The sequence below is a fragment of the Alnus glutinosa genome, chromosome 6 (assembly GCF_958979055.1).
Source record: "Alnus glutinosa chromosome 6, dhAlnGlut1.1, whole genome shotgun sequence".
Taxonomy (NCBI): Eukaryota; Viridiplantae; Streptophyta; class Magnoliopsida; order Fagales; family Betulaceae; genus Alnus; species Alnus glutinosa.
In genome coordinates, this window is record NC_084891.1 from 7,584,015 (window position 1) to 7,602,629 (window position 18,615).

General features: G+C 34.4%; 2 protein-coding genes across 3 annotated transcripts; one reads left to right on the plus strand and one right to left on the minus strand.

Moving 5' to 3' along the window:
* Positions 1 to 304: 304 nt before the first annotated feature.
* On the minus strand, positions 305 to 742 carry LOC133871477 (uncharacterized). The gene has a single exon (XM_062308919.1). The coding sequence runs from the start codon at positions 740 to 742 to the stop codon at positions 305 to 307; it is 438 nt and encodes a 145-aa protein (XP_062164903.1).
* Positions 743 to 4,042: 3,300 nt separating this feature from the next.
* Positions 4,043 to 17,540, plus strand: LOC133871249 (uncharacterized). Of its 2 annotated transcripts, XM_062308647.1 has the most exons (4): positions 4,060 to 4,483; positions 5,152 to 5,248; positions 16,437 to 16,496; positions 17,147 to 17,540. In XM_062308647.1, the coding sequence occupies exons 1-4, from the start codon at positions 4,173 to 4,175 to the stop codon at positions 17,225 to 17,227; spliced, it is 549 nt and encodes a 182-aa protein (XP_062164631.1). In that variant the 5' UTR covers positions 4,060 to 4,172; the 3' UTR covers positions 17,228 to 17,540. The 2 variants fall into 2 exon arrangements, with proteins under 2 accessions (XP_062164632.1, XP_062164631.1); XM_062308648.1 differs by lacking the exon at positions 16,437 to 16,496 and having other exon boundaries at positions 4,043 to 4,483.
* The last annotated feature ends 1,075 nt before the right edge of the window (positions 17,541 to 18,615 follow it).

An 18,615-nucleotide genomic window follows, 5' to 3' on the forward strand; every position in this document is an offset into this window, starting at 1 on the left:
TGTTCATAGCTCCCGTCACTTTACACTTTACAAATCTGGTGCTAGCCTCCACATCTAGGTTTCTTCCGGCAGTAAATAGAGACTGAAAATAATTCACAAAAGCATCTTCAACTGTCACCTGAGTGGAACATTGCCTCCCATGTTGATCCATAATGCTCTCCACCTCATTTCTCTTATGCTTTTGACTTGCACTGGCAAGAAAATATTTTGTGTTCTTATCACCCGACTGCAGCCAGCTTTCCTTTGCTCTTTGTCTCCATTTTAAATCTTCCTGTTCGAGGAGATTTTGCAGGTCATCTTTAATCTACTTCTCCTTGTCAATATCAAAATCATCTTCCTGCATTTGAAAGAGTTGAAGTTCCCTCTCTTTTTTCACGATTTGGTCCTCCACTTTTCCCCCTTCCTTTCTTACCCATTTCTGGAAAGCTCGTTGACAACACTTCAAATTATTTCGAACTTTTCTCCAAGCCGGTTCAAAATTGTTCCGGACCCTCCAGAGTTGCTTTACCAGTTGGGAATATTCCTGATGTTTTTCCCAGCTTGCCTCATATCTAAACTGCCTCCTCTTCCTCCAAGTCATTTCATTATTCTTAGAGAAAAACACTAGAAGGGGATTATGGTCAGACTTAGTTCGGGGCAGGACTTCCACAGAGACCACATCAAAATTTCCACTCCATTCACTGTTAGCCACTGCTTTGAACACCTTGAATGCTTTAGAGACCGGACATCTCGAAGAGTCCATTTCATTTATGTAATTTTCACTGTTTCGTTCATCAATTCACCCTTTACTGAATATTTCTTCCATTTCTTCATTTTCATTCAAATTACATTTATAATTCCATCAATCAAAACCTAAAAAATCCAGTAATAGTAAAATAACCGTTACAGCAAACAACAAAAATCAGCTAAAAAAAACCAAATTGACAACTACCCAACGCAAGTATTCTCTTCAAAAATCGATTCACCGAAAGCTCATCAAATCGAACGAAACAGTAACGGGAAGTAGAGGGAATGTAGTTTGACATTTAAAATTGTAGTTTAACTTTTAAAATTTTAACTTTTTAAAAACGTATTTTCAAACGATATATTTTTTGTAATTTGGTTTAATCAAACTTTTAGTCTGCAAAATCACAGTGACAACAAACACAAACTCTTAATGATGTTGCTTAGTTTGCAGTAATTTCATTTTCATTTTCATCTTCTTTTGGTGAGAAATTGATGCACCTTTTCTCCAATTATCCAACAGTTTAAGTCTTTACTACACTAGTATCACAGTTTTCTGCCTATATTTTCAGGGATTATGTTATGAATTCAGAATATATATATATATATATATATATATATATATATATATATATATTTTCTGCCTATATTTTCAGGGATTATGTTATGAATTCAGAAAATATATATATATATATATATATATATATATATTTATTTATTTATTTAAGTTAATGCATATAGGTTTTGTATTTTTTGTAAGTGACGAAAATAAGTGGACTTGCATTGCTGTAAATAGGCCATAATATTTGAGTCTCAATTGCATTACTGTCAAAGCCCATAATATTTATTGAAAAGTGATCAGGCAGCCATGCATTTTTACTTTAAAGCATTGAAGGGAAAACGAGGTCATCATTTAAGTCCGGTTGAATCATAGTTTGATTCAGTTTCATCTGATTATTAGTAAAACTCAAAATAGACATGAGAATTTTCATAATGAGAGTCGAACTCATGCCCTAGCGTTTACCTAACCGCTAAAGAATTGCCTTGAGGCTACTGAATCACCCACTTCAGGCCCCCCAAGGCCAGGAGTTTCCCCCAAAAAATAAAATTCCTAAAAAAGAATATATATATATATATATATATATATATATATATTTAATTTTACCCCTAAATTTTGGTATTTTTATAGTTTTGGCCTCCCCAATTTTTTTTATCAATTTGGCCCCTCCAAATTCTAAATCCTAACTCCGCCCTGTCCCCCTTGATGGAGGCTCATGTTTTTTTTTTTTTTTTTTTTTGACATGTCCACACAAGAGGGTGGAAGGAGAATTCGAACTAGTGACATCCGCTTCATGAGGCGTGGTCCCCAGCCAATTAAACTACCCCTTAGAGACGATGGTGGCTCATGTTAATTAGAAGTAAGATGAATTTGTATTAATAATAAGATCAATATTATTTATTAGACTGTTATATAAGCGTTATACAATTAAGATAACGTGACAGTTAAAATACATTTAAAAAAAAAAAAAGTGACCGTTAAAATTAACCTTTTGATTTTTTTTTATAAGCCCTTATCGATAAAAACTTAATTTTTACTACCATATTATGACACGATTATTGATTAGTATAATTATGCTTAAGTAATGCAGGTTTTCCATTCATATTTTCAAATTATATGTACAAATATATCTCTTATTTAAAAACTAAAAGATTCTCCTTTTCTTGGACCCATCCTGACCCTTCGGTCCACGTGTTGCAGAGGACAGCTGTGAATGTGTGGACGTGGTACAGTGAATCTGACAAAAAGCTATCCGGAAATAAATATTTAGGACTAAAATTTATTTTTTAAATTTTTTATAAACATTTTCTAAAAAGTAGAGTGTATTTGATTATGATAAAAGAAAATAGTTCTGTTTTTTTAAATTGAGGAAAAATCAAAAGAATGCCGATGAAAGTGTTCTAAAATCACATGCCACTTTTAAAAGCTAATTTGTTAAAAAAATTTGTTCAAATATTTATTGGTCGGCTATGTTTTCTCTACTCACTAAAAGTTAGGAATTAGGATCAACTTGAACCCTAAATTGGACGGTCGGACCCAATACAATAAAACAGGCTTCTTTTTTTTTTTTTTTTAATCTTTTCATAACAAAAATATTAACAAACAATTAAAAACACAAAAACACTTATAAAACATTTCAAACTAATTTTACTTTTATGTCAAATTAAAATACTTCTTTTTTTAAAAAAATAAAAAATAAAAAAGGTACATCTAAAAGGGCGCTCGCACACATGTATATATATATATATATATCCAAAATCATTAATAAACAATTTTAAAGCACGTAACATTTTTCAAATAAATATTTTTTTTCCAACAAAAAATTTAAAATACACATTTCAAAATTATTATCAAACATGCTCAATTGTTATATAAGAGCATCTATATCAATAATAGTGAAAATAACTATTGAATAAGTACAACTCTCTACTTTAGAGACTGTTTTTTCTATACTCTCTCCAACATATTCTCTATTTTCTTTAAATATTATTTTGTGTGCAAAAGTATGCGAAAGAAAGATGAGAGAGCGAGTGTATGAAATAAGGAAAGGAAGAGAGAGAAAAAAAAGGAAAGAAAGAGTGAGAAAACAATAAAAAACTATTTATAGTATGAATAGTGAATATGTTCTTTAAATATGCAAAAGAGCATATTCAATATTCACACTAGAAGGCAAAACTTTATTCTGTCTATTCTGTTGGAGACGAAATGACTCATATCCATCTTTCTCATCAGCATCATATAATCTTAAAAGTAAATATTTTTTTATTAAAGATCGAAATTTGACTATTATGAATCATTTATCTATTCTGTTAGAAACACTCTAATGCCTATAATTGTGAAGAAATAAAACAAGTTAGGTAGCCTAATAGTTATATATATGCTCATTCTTTCTCCATTAATGCTTGGAATGGAGTTTTGTTAAGGAGTTCATAAGATTTATAGATTCTATTTGATAACATTTATTTATGCTCATCTCGTTCTATTATTTTCAAAACAAAATATCAATAAATAACAAAAAAATACAAAATATCTTTATGTCACATCAAATTTTTTTTTTTTAAGAAAAATAAGAAATCTTTTAATGTGATATAAAAATTAAAGTAGTGGTTGACCATATTCTCTGCCTTTTGTTATTTTAAAATAAATAAATAAATTGCATATCCATAAAAAATTAAAATTATTTGATATTCTATTTCGTCCATTTAATCCTTTCACATGCCCCATCTATCTATTCACGGCCAGAATCATCCCTCAACTCGAAATCCAGGCCGTCCTTTTAAATTCACCTAGCGGGAAAAATGAATTAATACGGACACCGGAGCGTCCTACTGAGAGACACGCACTCAGAGAGAGAGAGAGAGAGAGAGGAGGCTTTCTTTCGTTCTCTGTAATGGCGCCCAAGAAACGAAGCGGCAAGCAGCAAGACCCAGAGAAGCCCGAGTTGCAAGCGAGGGTGACTAGGAGCTCGGCCAAGCGAGCGGCCAGCGCGGGCTCGGCTGAGTCGGAGCCCGAGTTGCCGAAGAAGAAGACGAAGGAGGCTGCGAAGAAGGAAGAAGAGCACGAGGAAAAAAAAACCGTCGAGATTGATCAGCCGGAGCCCGAGTTGCCGAAGAAGAAGGCGAAGAAGGCTGAGAAGAAGGAAGAAGAGCAAGAGGAAATAAACTCGGAGCCGAACGGGAAGACCATCGTGATTGAGCACTGGTGAGTGAGCTTTTTACTTTCAAGTGAAAGAAATTTAGTGTTAGTTCTTTTGCTTCGGAATAGAAGCCAGAAATCAAGGAAAAGTGAAATGTTGAGGTTTATTTAGTTTTTCTTGTCCTTTTACCTTATTGTTATTATTTATTAAAAAATTTATTTGGGTTTTTTTTTATAATCAGCTTTGTTCTTGGGTTGTTGGTTTATTTGGGGTTACATGCTGGAAAATAGAGAGAGTGTTGTATGCTCACATTAATTCTTTCTGTTTGGCTGTTGAGAGAATGGTAGAAAGACAGTGGAAAACGATGTTTTGAGTGTTGTAATTACTGTTTGGGGTTCAAAAATAAGAAAACAAGAAAAATATCAACTCAAGGTTAAATTTTTATGTAACTGGCATTTAGGTTTTGAATGGTTCCCCTGTTTTTCCATTTGGTGTTTGGTATGACTGTCAGGTTTCTGGATTTTCAGAAGGTTGATGTTTGAATCAGAATAGTTTTGAGTTAAAAATCTTGTTGCATAATGTATTCATTTTCTTTGATGATTATGGGGAATACTTTCCCAAGATGTTGTCCCTTGATTTCTGCTATATGGCCCTGATAATAGCCAATTGCTTAGAACATATAAACTTTCCATGTTATGGTGTTCTTCCTAAATTATTTGTTGTTTTACTCTAGCAAACAATGCAATTCATTCAAGACAAGGGCTATACAGGTGAAAGAAGGTTTGGAGAAGAGTGTTGCTGGTATCACAGTGCTGGTCAATCCTGATAAGGTATGCTTGGTGAATTTTATTAACTTTGCTCACAGTTTCAGTAGTTGGGTTGAGCTTGGCATTCTTTTAACAATAAAGCCGCTAGATATCATGAGATGATTATCAAAATTAGATTCTTTTTCTTCTATCCTCCTGTCCAAAAACAATGAGTTTTGGTTTCATAATATGGATGCACCTCTGCAAAGCCAATGCAACACGTTCATATATGTTAAAATTTACCCAGTGGGTTTAATTTATAGGTTTTGTGGAAGAGGGGAAAAAGATTCAAGAATTGTTTAAACGATGAGACTAACATAATGCGTCTAGTCAATGGAGATTAGACTCGGAAAACCTCATCGCAATGACAATCATGAGTAACCCCTGTGCAATTCTCAAGGGATCTTTCTTTTGTAGATTTTTTTTTTCTTGAATATGCATTGATAACTAACACTTCAGATATTATGCTGTGATTGTTGTCTGTTGAAGACAAATTTCTTGCTTTCAATAAACTTCTCAAAGTGTAACACTCACAAAAGTACAATATCATGAATAAAAATAGGGTTTTTTTTCCATCCAGATTTGCTCTATAGGTTGTTGGAGCACTGCCTTGGCCAAATGATGGGCTGTCATATTTGCTTCCCTTTAGACATGATTCGCATACCATGATTGGAGACTGTTGAGCAAAGTCTTCGAATTGTTAAGGAGATTACCATATCGAGTCCAAAATTGTTCCTCCTTTCGTAACGCGTGTACAATATCTAGAGCATTACCTTCTAATATAATATTTTGTATTCCCAGATCTTTGCCAAATTCTACAGCCTTCCATGCAAAAAAAGCATCCGCTACAGTTGGGTTAGTTATGCATGGTTTGGACGAGCACAAGGTTGCCAACACCTTTCCCTCATGATCTCTAGCAATTACACTCACACCCATTTTCTTTCTTGTTTTATCAACTGCCGCATCTCAATTAATTTTGATCACACCACTGGGGGAAACATCCATTTTGGTACAATTGTGTTCGGGAGACGCTTTACATTATTTTTCGCCTTTTGTTTCGATTCATAAATTCATCAATTGCTTCCTTTGCACTTCTTACAAGTTGGACGAGATGGGAGAGATCTCCAAAAAGCACTTTATTTATGCGAAACCAAATTCTTCTAGCAATTGTGGCCATTAATTCAAACTCCACATTCTCCAGCTTTTCTAATAGTTCACATACTATTTGTAGGAAATCATCCTCTCCATTGGAGCATTTTCGAATTTTCCTAACACAGTCGCCCCGCCCCACAATATCATTAGTTGATGGATATTGCCACAGAATATGACATGTGTTCTCTACCTCCGCACCACAAATCAGACACAAAGGGTCTTTAGTAATCATTTTTTTGAATACATTTGTTTTAGTTGGTAGCAAGTTATTGCATGCCTTCCATAGAAACACTTTCACCAACCCCAAGACACTCAGATTTCAAAACCTCTCCCACACATTACTATACTAGGAGGCACACGAGCTTTCACCTGAGGCCTACATAAATCTATTTTTTTCTTTTCATGTGATATGCACTTTTCATATAAAATTTCTCTGTTGATGTTTCAATCCAAATTAATTGATCAGTTTGTCTACTAGGGCTAATTGACATACTGCATATCCTTTCAGCATCATCTTCATTAAAAAAATCTCCTTTACTAGGGACGTGTTCTACCACCTAGTATCTTCGTCACTTAGTTCAATGACTCTTGCATCCTGTTTGATCTCTTGATTGGTGATTGCACCACTAATGTTTTCAGATTTTGGAGCCATTTGTCCTCCCAAATTTTCATACTAGCCCCATCTCCCACAAAAGCCCTGCCTTTAGGAGATCCTTAGCATTGAATATACTTCTTCAAGCGTAGGATGGTCTATGTCCCAATTGAGACTTCAAAATATTCTTGTGCGGGTAATATTTCTCCTTTAAAATCTTCGCCACAAAGTATCTGACTTTTGTAATAACCGCCACCCTTGCTTTGCCAAGAGAGCTTTATTAAAGCACTCAAATTCTTTGAACCCCAAACGGACAATAGATTTGGAATGCCCCAATCTAGCTCAGCTCATCCACACAACTTTTGACTCAATATCCTTGTGTCCTCACCAGAAACGGAGCATCATCAAATTAATTTCTTTGCACAGAGTTTCTGGCAACTAGAATACACTCATACTATATGTTGGAAAGTGTTAGGGCCCATATACATTGTTACACTTTGTGTAGTAGGCTTGCGTGATCCTTGTGACCATGACATCGCCTGTGGCCACAGACATGTCAACTAGTCGATTAACCAAGGTGTACTCATTGTGGCTACATAACATAGTGATGGATTACCACCTTGAAGCAACCTTCCTTCAGTGGTTGCGTTTCTATCTAAGTAACGATACTGAGCTCATACTTCATAAACATTATGGGGCCAAAATTATCTCCTCCACATACGTACCCTAATAAAATTCCTTATTCATACCTTTACATCTCATGAAACATCTTAGGGATACGTATGAGAGGGTTTTTCATTTCTATACTTTTTGTATGTATCACTTGCCATAATTAATACTTTCTTAATTTGGGAACCTTCCAAAAATTACAACTTACCACATTTAGAATGGTTTCATAATTAGAAACTAGACCATGCTTTTACGTTTTCTCATAATGATCAAATTATATCTTGGTTGCTTGTCGCTTTCCAGTCATTAAAAAAGTAACTTTTTGGTTTGATGAGTATAATATTCATTACTTATTTCAAAAGCTTAAACTGATAGGAAAATAAATTTAATAATTTAATTAAAACTTTAATACTGGGATCATTTTTCTTCGTCTTCTCCAACCGGTTGGAACTTTTGTCGGAGCATTTCTGGGTCTATTTTCTTTAGTCTTCTTCGACAGGTTGTTACGCGGGTATGTCTTCATGGTGTTTCTCATAGAGGCTTCTTAGTACAACAGGCATGGAGCGTCAATTCTCAGTGGAAGCCAAAGCCATCTACTTTTCAATGAAGGCTGAGATGAGGTGACTAAGATTCGTTTGGAGGAAAGGAGGAAGCGGTTTTGTGGGTATATCTTTCTGGGTTTCCAGGGATTTGAGTGGCTGTTGGCCACAGTTGAGGAGGCACTGAAGGAACCAGTGAAGAAGGATTTTGTCAAGTCCTTCCGGGAAGATGTGAATGTCTTGGAGGTTAGTGGGGGTGGTAATAAGGTTGGTCGTTACCTTGAGGTGGCTTACTTTGCTGATGGTGGTCGTAAAGGGGTTGTTTGTCTCCCTAAAGGCCATGAAGGATGAGGCTGGTCTTAGATTGTGGGTGGGTTGCGAAAAATGATTTTTTTTCTCGGCTCAAAGGCTCGGCCATTGGTTTCTGAGGTGTCTACATCGAAGGGGATTAAGAAGGGGGGTGTCTCATCCTGTCGTCTAGGTGGGGTTCTCCTTGTCAAGCATCCAAGTCTGCGGGCTTTGGAGTTAGAGCGAGGTGATTTGGATATGTTTCCGGAGGCATGGTGTAGTTTAGTTGAAGACGGGAGATTGGTGGTGAATTGCTATGCTTTGGAGGAGCAACCGCTCGTGTCAACGAAGAAGAAGACGAACCAGTCGGCTTCCTTGGTGATGGCAAGGCTAGGAAGAAGAAGGTAGGGCATTTTCTTTCATGGAAGAAGCTTATAGAGTGGCTTTGGGCTGCTTTGGACCGGGTTTCAGCTTCTGGGTTCAAGTGGGTTGGGTTGGGTCTGAAGCCCAAGTGTGGCAACCGGGCTGGGTCTAAGGCTTTGGTGAAGAAATTTTTTGTAGGCCTTTGGTCGTTTTCAGTAGCTTCTGATCTTGATTTTCTGGGTTTGTCGATTGGTTTGGAACCCGTCTCCGCTCATGCTCAGCGTGAGGCGTTGTTGGTTACTTCCGTCTCTGGCGACTTTGGCTCTAGGTTCTCTTCCCCCCAGCAATCTCATGAAGTGTTGTCTTCGACGCCTCTGGTAGCTCTTCCTAGGCCTGAGAATACCTCCTTCAATTTGCTTATTGGTCCCACAACAACAGTTTCTTCATTAAGTATGGAAATTGAGGATTTAATTTGAGTGGCCTTCCCGCATTTGGTGATTATGTCGACGGAAGTGAGAGCAATAAACTTCATAATTCTAATGATGGGCCAATTGATCATCAACCTATTAATTTTGAGCATAAAGAAGACAAACTATATAGCAAGAATCTTTTGCATGCGGGTGATTCAGATATGGAAATTGTAGATTTCATTAGCCTTCCTGCCTCTATTGGTTTTGTTGTGGAATTGAGAACAACGGAATTTGTACTTCTAATTACAGACCTAGTGAGTCAGTTTCTAAACCTGGTAACTCTGTGGAGAGAGAAATCAAGCTTAACAATGAGAACCTGGGTGACAATGATGGTAACATTCGTAGTGAAAAATGCCATTTCGTTCGGGGAGACCTTATAAAAATGTTGTTGACGAGCCATCTATCATGCAAGTGAGTGTTGAATTGACTTAAACTGCTACACTTGCTGAGAAGTTGAATAGCCTTAACTCTATTGTCCATGCTGAGAATGGTTGCCTTGCTGTTCAAGATTCAGCCAAGTTGGAGAGGCCTTCTCCGGCAAGTGTTGATGTGGGTTTTTTTCCGGCGGGGTTTTTCGAAGCGGAGGCCCTCTAGGTCTTGGGGATGTTCTTCTACAGTAGTCCCTCATCCCCAACAGTTGTCGGAGGTTCATTTGGATCAAGTCAGTGATCATGAGGGTTTTGTGGATAATCTTCACTTGTCTGCAGTGAAGGTTGCTTCTCCCTCCTTTTTGGGTTGTAGCTCCTCAGACATTCCCGCTGATGACAATGGTGGGGTGTCGCATGGTGAGGAGGATCCCTCCTTGGAGTTTCTGAATGCCATTGAAGAGGACCTTCTTTGGATTGTGAAGCTTAGGCGTCCAAAGAACAAAGCTATGAGGGAGTTGTGGAATCTAAATAGCTCTCTTAACAACGGCAATGTAAGCGTGTCTTCTCGGCGAAGGAAAGGCAAGGCTCATGTTTGGTAGCGTGTATGCTCCTTGTGCTTTCTGGGTTTGAGGGTCCTAGGGTTGAGGGTCCTAGGGTTGAGGGTTTATTTGGGTCTATTTGGGCTTCTTCTTGTGGGCAGTTTATTGTGGGCTGGTTTGTTTGTTCCTGTGTTTAATTTGGGTTTGAGGGTCTTAGGGTTAAGGGTTTATTTGGGTCTTAGGGTTTCTTCTTGTAGTGTGTATGCTCCTTGTGCTTTCTGGGTTTGAGGGTCCTAGGGTTGAGGGTTCATTTGGGTCTATTTGAGCTTCTTCTTGTGGGCTGTTTATTGTGGTCTGTTTTGTTTGTTCCTGTGTTTAATTCGGGTTTGAGGGTCTTAGGGTTGAGGGTTTATTTGGGTTTCTTCTTGTAGCGTGTTTGCTCCATGTGGGGTTTGGGTTTGAGGGTCTTAGGGTTGAGGGTTTTGGGTTTCTTTTGTTTTGTTTATTCATGTATATACTTCCTGTTATAAAATTTATTACTTAAAAAAAAAAAACTTTCTAAAACAATTCCTTATACTCAAGGGGTTAACTTGACAAACAACTTTTCCATTTCAAAAACCCTTTAGAAAACATTTCATGTAGGCATGATCGTTTCATAGTACATAGATGAAATAAATATTCACACCTACATAAGGCACTAAAAACAATAGATGAAAAAGCATGCAATGAAATAACCTGAACTATAAAGTTCAGACAAATCAGGTAAACTTCCAAACTTATCTCTAGCTCGAAACCGGTCCCAATCAATTGGCCCTTCTAGACTTTGAAGATCTTGTCTAAAATTTTGTCTTATTTTGAAAAAGGCTCAAGGTTTTATTTTTTTTTTTTGTCCAAAAATAGGATTTTGTTTACAAAAATTGAGTTTGGCAAAATACACTTTGTCTCTTCTTTATTTCTTTGAAAGCACCCTTTCGGATAAAATTCACTTATGTCCTTATTTTTGCTTTAAGAAAACTCCAAACTTTTTAATTAAATTCTGAATTTTTGTTTCTTGGGGAATGGTCCAAATAGCCCAATTGAACCTTCTCTAACTAGTGTACTAATACTAAGGTCCAAAAAAAGACTCTAAACAAGCCTAAAATCATGAAAGACCTATTACCTAAAACACTTATTAAGCCCAAAACTTAAATTAAGTGTATCAAATGCACTTTCTAAGCATATTCTTACAAAATTCTAGAACCTAAGAACAATCATCAAATTCTTTGATAGTTATGGGCAAACAATTCAACTTTTAAGCTAGTTTAAGGGAAATTCACATAGTTAACATGGGACATGGTTTTTTTATAATTAATACAAGTTGCTTTCATGGAAAAATGATCCTTGTAAGATTCTGATCCAGCTCAAATTTTGTGTTCCTAATCCGCTTCTAAAAAAGCTTTTACATAAAAATGTGTTTCTTAAAATATAGGTTGTGATTACTTAATAATAATAATAATAAAAATCTAATTATATGGATACAATATTGGCTTGGCTTACACTCACTCATTGGCTGATCCATATGGATTTTCAATTTTATGTTACAAAAATCTTAGCTTACAATAGTTATGAACTTAGGGTGCGTTTGACATTACAATTTCGTAGACAAAATGTGATTTAAAACCAAATCGCAAAAAATAAATCATTTGGGATTGCGTTTTTAAAAAAATTACGATTTGAAAACGCAAATTTTCTACTTGTTCAAATCGCAAACAAAGAGGTATTTTTTTGAAAATGTACAATTTTAAAAGTTAAACTAAGATTTTGAGAAACGCTTACCCGCGTTTTTAAAAATCACATTTTCAAATCAAACATTTTAAAGTACTTATTTTTAAATTGCATTGATTGAAATTACAAATTCAAACGGACCCTTAGACTTATGAAAATAATTTAAAGCTTGTTTATCAACTAGGCCTATAGATTTGTGATGTGTAGAAACCGAATCAACCATATGTTTTTTTCTTTTTAATGTAATGTTGTTATGTCTATATGCAATTCAATCAAGAGTTTTGAGTATCTAACAATCCTTACATGCATGCTTATGTTTCAGAAAGAGAAAAAAATCTTTTCATGTTTAATCATATAATGCGATTGCTAAAGTATAAATCCATAGACATAACTCCTAGTTTCTTGTGCTTAAATCATATATGCAACAATCTATCAAAACTGTTAAACCTTTGAAAGAATAGAAATGTGGGTTTGAGAACTTACCCGTGCAATGAGGATTTTGAAAGAACTTGTTGAGTTTTTTTTCCTCTTGAATTCGTGTGGTATGGAGCTCTTGGAACCTAAGTGTGATTTTGAGAGAGAGATGAAGTAGCCGATTGGTAGGATGGTTTGAGAAAATATGATGATGGGAGAGAGATGTTGATCGATTGGTGTTTTTCGTACTCTAGGATTTCTTGTGTGCTTGAAATAATTGAAAGAAGATTATAGAAAGGGTAGAGTTTGAGAGAAAGTGAAACAAAGATTTATTATTATTATTATTGTTATTTATTTATTTTTGGTTTTAGGTTAATGTCCTTTTCAGACTTCTCTTACCTTAGAGCATTTCTAGTAGTCTCATCAAAATAGTTTTTTAGTTATTTTGGCGAGTCAATTTGATGAAAACGCTAAAAAACTACTCCCAGCAGCCTCACCACTTTAATTAAAAAGTTTTGGTGAGTGAAAATACTCACTAATTTTGATGAGTAATATTCACTCACCAACTTACTCACAAATTTTATTTCACCTTTCTCTCTCACATGATCAGCACACTTTTTTCCTTTTTTTTTCTCTCATTTTCTTCTCCCATCTCTCATCTCTCACACACGATGATGTCCTTATTTCATGGAAACTTTGTGATTCTTTCATTTATTTTTTCTTTTTTTCTTTATTGAATTTGGTTGAAAAGCAAATGAAAACTTCTGTGAATTTATTAGCAATGATCTAATCTCAAGATAAAAGTGTATGGTAGCTTGTTGTATAAAAATGTTAAATAGAAAAAGAATAAAGAAATATGAAAAAAAAAATTATTTAAATGGAATAATATTATTTAATGAATTTGTTATTTTTCTTTCTTTATTGAATTTGGTTGAGAAGTAAATGAAAACTTCTGTGAATTTCTTAGTAATAATCTAATCTTAAGATGAAGATGTATGATAACTTGTTGTATAAAAAGATTAAATAGAGATAGAATAAAGAAATATGAAAAAATATTATTTAAATGGAATAGTGATAGTAATAGTGAATAGTTAAAATGGTGAGGCTGCTGGGAGAATTTTAAAAAATTGGCTCACTAGAATAGAGAAAATTGATTTTTAACTACTTTGGTGAGTAAAATTTGATGAGGCTACTAGGAATGCTCTTACGCTTAATAAGGTTAGGATTTTGAAATTTGATTTTGCCTAGTTGGCAATCAAGTGGCGTGTAGGGTGGTTTGGAACAAGTAAACATTTATCTCCAAGTATAACACAATTCTTTTTGATAAGTAATCCTGACAATAATACAATTCTTAGGAGATTTGAAAAAAAAATTCAAAATCTCTTCATGGCTCTTAAGTCTTTCGGTTAAGGAAGAGTTTTAAGAGAGTTTAAACTTTCCATATGGAGACACACCGACCAAAGAATGCAAATTTTAATGGGATTGGATAGAAATTTAAAATCAATTTTCCTTTCATGAATCTAGAAGATTGTTTAAGAAGGTTTTCATTCTTTTAAAAGACCAAGATAACGTGCATCTAGTTAGAGTTTATGTGTGTTAAAAACTTCTTAGTTCAATAATTCAATGTAGAATAATGTTGGATACTATATTTTTATTTTTTAATTATCCAACAATGTTGACGTGGCACTTCAAATTAACATTGGATTTTTTTTTTTTTTAATTTTTTTTATTTAACCAAAATTAATCCAAGGGTTAGTTGGAAGTGCTACATTTGCCTTGTTGGATGAATGTTGGAAGAAGTTAAAGTATTTAGCATTTCTCTTCAATGTATGCATTCAATGTGTAAGAATGAGATAATTTGAATTTAAGGCTTTCCAAAAGAAGGCAAACTCTCTTCATGCGACTTTTTTGGCTAATTTATATTTAAAACTTTTCAAAATCAAGGCTTAGATGGCTTGACATGTAGATAGGATTTTTAAGAAAATGTTGGTGATCATAGAAAGATTGAGAAATGATTGTTGTACAATTCTAACAATTTTTTTTCAAACTAACCATTGGATTTTTTTTCCTATATGTGGATTCTAAATATCCAATGGTTGATTTTGAAAAAAGTTGTTAGAGTTGTACGATTTGATGAAAGCAATTTTTTTTTTTTTTGGGTTGTTGTTGTTGCTTTCCTTATTAATATTTGATTTGAAATTAAAGGAAATTGAAACATAACAGTATACACTTCTTTACTCCATGCGATTTTCATGTAATTGGATACATATATGGACTAACAAACCCAATTGATTTTAATCTATGAATGAAGACACAATGAGTACTAGGTTCGAGATGAGGAACTTTAATAATCAGATTTCATATTAAACTCTTTCCTTAATGGTCTTTGTCCTTTGAAGCAGACTTGGAAAGTAATTCAAAAGACAACATTCACATATTGGCTATATATGGGCGGCTTCTAGGGTTTTTTAAAAAGTTTCCTTATAAAGAAAATCACTTTAAAACATCATTTGGTTTTCATGAAGATTCAAACCCATGATCTATTTAGAAAATTTTACCATACTAACCATTAAGTCAAAGTCATTTGAGATAAAAATTTAAAATCATTAAACAAATATTCATTTTATGCTTTAAGGTGTTTTGATCCATTCACACTAATGGCCTACAAATCTCTGAGCCCATCTACCTGGGTTAGGCCTACAAATTACTCTAGCTTAAAATTGGGGTTGTTACATATGTTTAGCGAAAATTTCTACTTATAAAAAAAAACATATGTTTAGCGAAAATTTCTACTTTTGTTAACTTGCTGTTTTTGGCTTACCTTGTTTGCATTGGAGTGCAATTTTCTTGGTTTGTGTTTTTTTTTTTTAATTGATTGATTGAGGAAAAGGATATAGGGGATGATCATTTCCACTTCTGATCCAAAAGGAAGAAGTGGATGATCTTACAAACAAAGAAGGGGTGGGCTTCCCAACAATAAACCCAACAACAAAACAACTGAACTCCAAAGGAACATGTAGCAAGACAATACAAACACAATGTAACAGTTCTTTTTTTGTGCTGTTGAAGCTGAAATCTCATCCTTTGAATAGAAAAGCAAAATTTATTTCTTTATCGTTACTACCTTATCAAAAAAAAAAAAAAACCGAAGTTTGATGTTTGAATTTTTCTACTTTAAATGACATCCCATCCCTAATGGTTAGGTTTCCAAATCTCTTTGTTAAATTCTTTTAGTAATGTGTGAGGTAATCTTCGAACTTTTTACTTTTCAATTTGTTGAGATTTGTGTAAAAATCTAAAATACGAGAATAAAAGCGGAAACAAGAGAGGAAAAATAACACAAGAAATTAGGGGTGGTTAGGTGTTAGACACCTACATCCACCACTATGCATTGCCCCTAGGACGACATTGTGTCTCGATAACTTAATTGTTTACAATACATAGGTCTCTATTTATAATTGAATAAGTCAACCTACATAAGTAAACCTAAATCGACTTATACAAGGAAATACAAATCGATCTAAACTAGAAAATATAAATCAATCTTAGTTGCTTCTCACATGCCAAGGAACACACGTTAATTTTATATGTGGGTTGTAGGAAATTTTCTACAAACCAGTTTATAGGAAATTTCTATCCGAATGAATATATTCTAACATAAAGGTGCATATATCTTTCATTGAAATACCCTGATCATACAGCAGAAGGGTCCAAGATAGAGGTTGAGTCTTCATCCTTCTAAAGAAAGGTTTTGTTTGGAATTTTGATTGTTGTTCATTATTCGTATTTGATTGTAGTAATGGGTAGGAAAACTTCTATGTCGAAGGACATGAATTATGTAGTGAACCATGTGTAACACCCTCTGCTCACAGACCTTTTCCCCTTCATCATATACTTCTGAGTTGTAAAAGGATACTCCACCTAAACCCAAAGAAACAAAAAGTTTATCTTATAGTTCAAAAATGTCCCTTTTGATCCACTTTTTTTAGGTTAATTGCCATTTCATTTCGGGTTGGTGATTTGATTAAATTTTTCTTTTTCTTCTTTTCAACAGCCGAGAAAGGGGTGCTTTGAAATACGGGAGGAAGGTGGTGAGAAGTTCATCAGTCTTCTGGTAAATGTTACACCGATCTTTTCCATTATGATATTGACCTTTACCATTTACTGTGTATGTCATTCTTTCACATCTTAATTTCTTTTACTCCATTTTGGGTAATATATTTTGTATTGTGAAAGAGATTTTGAAACCTACAAACAAAACTCAATACTAGTACGCATGTCCACTAGTTTAGAATTCATTTTATTCTTGGAAACTTCCCGAACACTTCTTGGACATGCAGTTGACACACTGCCATGCGTCTTGTTCATTTTTTAACAGTGAAGAGTACATCCCTTTTTACGTGGAGACCTTCAATTTTTTTGTCATATTCGATGAAGCTAGTAATGTTGTTTGCAGTGACAAAAGTTTGTGGCCTCATTCTCTTACAGAGGCAGGGCAATTATCTGTAAAGAAAGACTAATGCAATTTTGTAGACTGGAATGATGTGGCAGTAAAAATTAGAAATCAATAGCTGATTTTTATTGCCATATTATAATAGTTGTATGACAGTCGTATAATAGTCTACTAAATAGCATTTCTCGTCAAGAAATTCAGTATTCCAACGTCTATCTGAATTTTTTTTTTCATTGAACTATTGTGGGAAATCATTGTGGAAAACATCTGGTCATCCTCTCAGTTCCCTATTTCTGGTTTTTATAATGCAGGAGATGAAGCGACCATTTAAGCCAATGAAGGCTCTGGACATGGAAAAAGTCATATCTGATATTGTTGACGGGATCAAATGATGACCAACCATTTGCAGGTGGATTTTGGTGATTGGAAGTGAGTCATTTTGTTGTAGTGCATGAAGGGAACCATGCTTTTTTTTTTTTTTTGGTGGTAGAAAACTTACTATCAGCGTAGGATGATCTGTTGCCATTTGATCTGTATCAATAGTAACACTGTTAAGAGTATTGACAGTGTGTGATGATCCATACAGGTGCATTTAGGTTATTGTTGTACCTGCCCTTTTTTTGTTACTGCTTGAAGGGCGAAGTTGTGTTGATAGTAAAAGAAATATCAAAATCAGATTTCCAAAGATTTTGCTTGTTATCTTTCTGATGCTGCTTTGTCTTTTCATTTATGTGCTTTTCCTATGGATTCAATATTAATTATATCAGGAAGAAAGGTAATATCGTAGCCGTCACTGAATGATGATATAATTTTTAGCATTATAGCTTTGTAGGATCAGGATTAGATCTTCAAGAAATGAGGAATTGCTTTGTGCAGAAAAATGTCCTTAATAGAAATGCCTAACTTATAAAATTAGAGTGATGTTATACACCATACTTTTATTTCACCTTGTTGATGTAGCCAATCAGCCCTTGAATATATATATATATATATATATATATATATATATTTTGTTAACAATGGTTGATCTAAGAGTTGATTGATAATGCTACATTAGCAAAGTGGAATAAAAGTATGATAAAAGTGAGTTATGCCTAGACTTCAGATTGATTTGTTGGTTAGTTGGGGAGGACAAGTTAGGTGTGTACAATTATGGAAGTATGGAGGTTGGTTTTATTGTGTTTGATGTGATGGCTTTGGCAAGAGAGAAATGCTCGCAATTTTGAAGATGTAAAGATTTCGGTGACAGTTGCAAAATATTGTGTTCAATACTTTATTTGCTGGGATATCTGCCCATTATAGTTTTCTTGTTTCTAGTTTTGAGATTTTTTTGACTTTTTGTTGTTTTTCTTCGTATTAGGAGTTTTTTTTTTTTTTTTTTTTTTTTTTTTTTGTATACTACATGTGTACTAGGGTTGCGCTTAATTAATGACATTATTGCTCCGTTTGTTTCGACATAAAATGCTTTTCATCGTAAAATATTTTCAACAAAATTATTTTTCAGAAAAAATAATTTTTTGAAATTATTTTCCGGTGTTTGGCTCGTATGAAAAAATCTCCAACGGCGTAAAATAGAATCCGGCAACCACCGTTGGAATTTAGCGACGTCCGGCTTCCATTTCTAGGTTCTGGTAAACCAGATTCTTGCCAGTTTTGGCCGGAATCTGATTAGTACGGCTGGAATTCGGCTAGTAACTGTTCATATTTTGACCGTTTGGCCAGAATCTGGTCCGCTGGAATTCGGCAAGTGCCACCGAATTCTGGCAATCGGATACCAAAA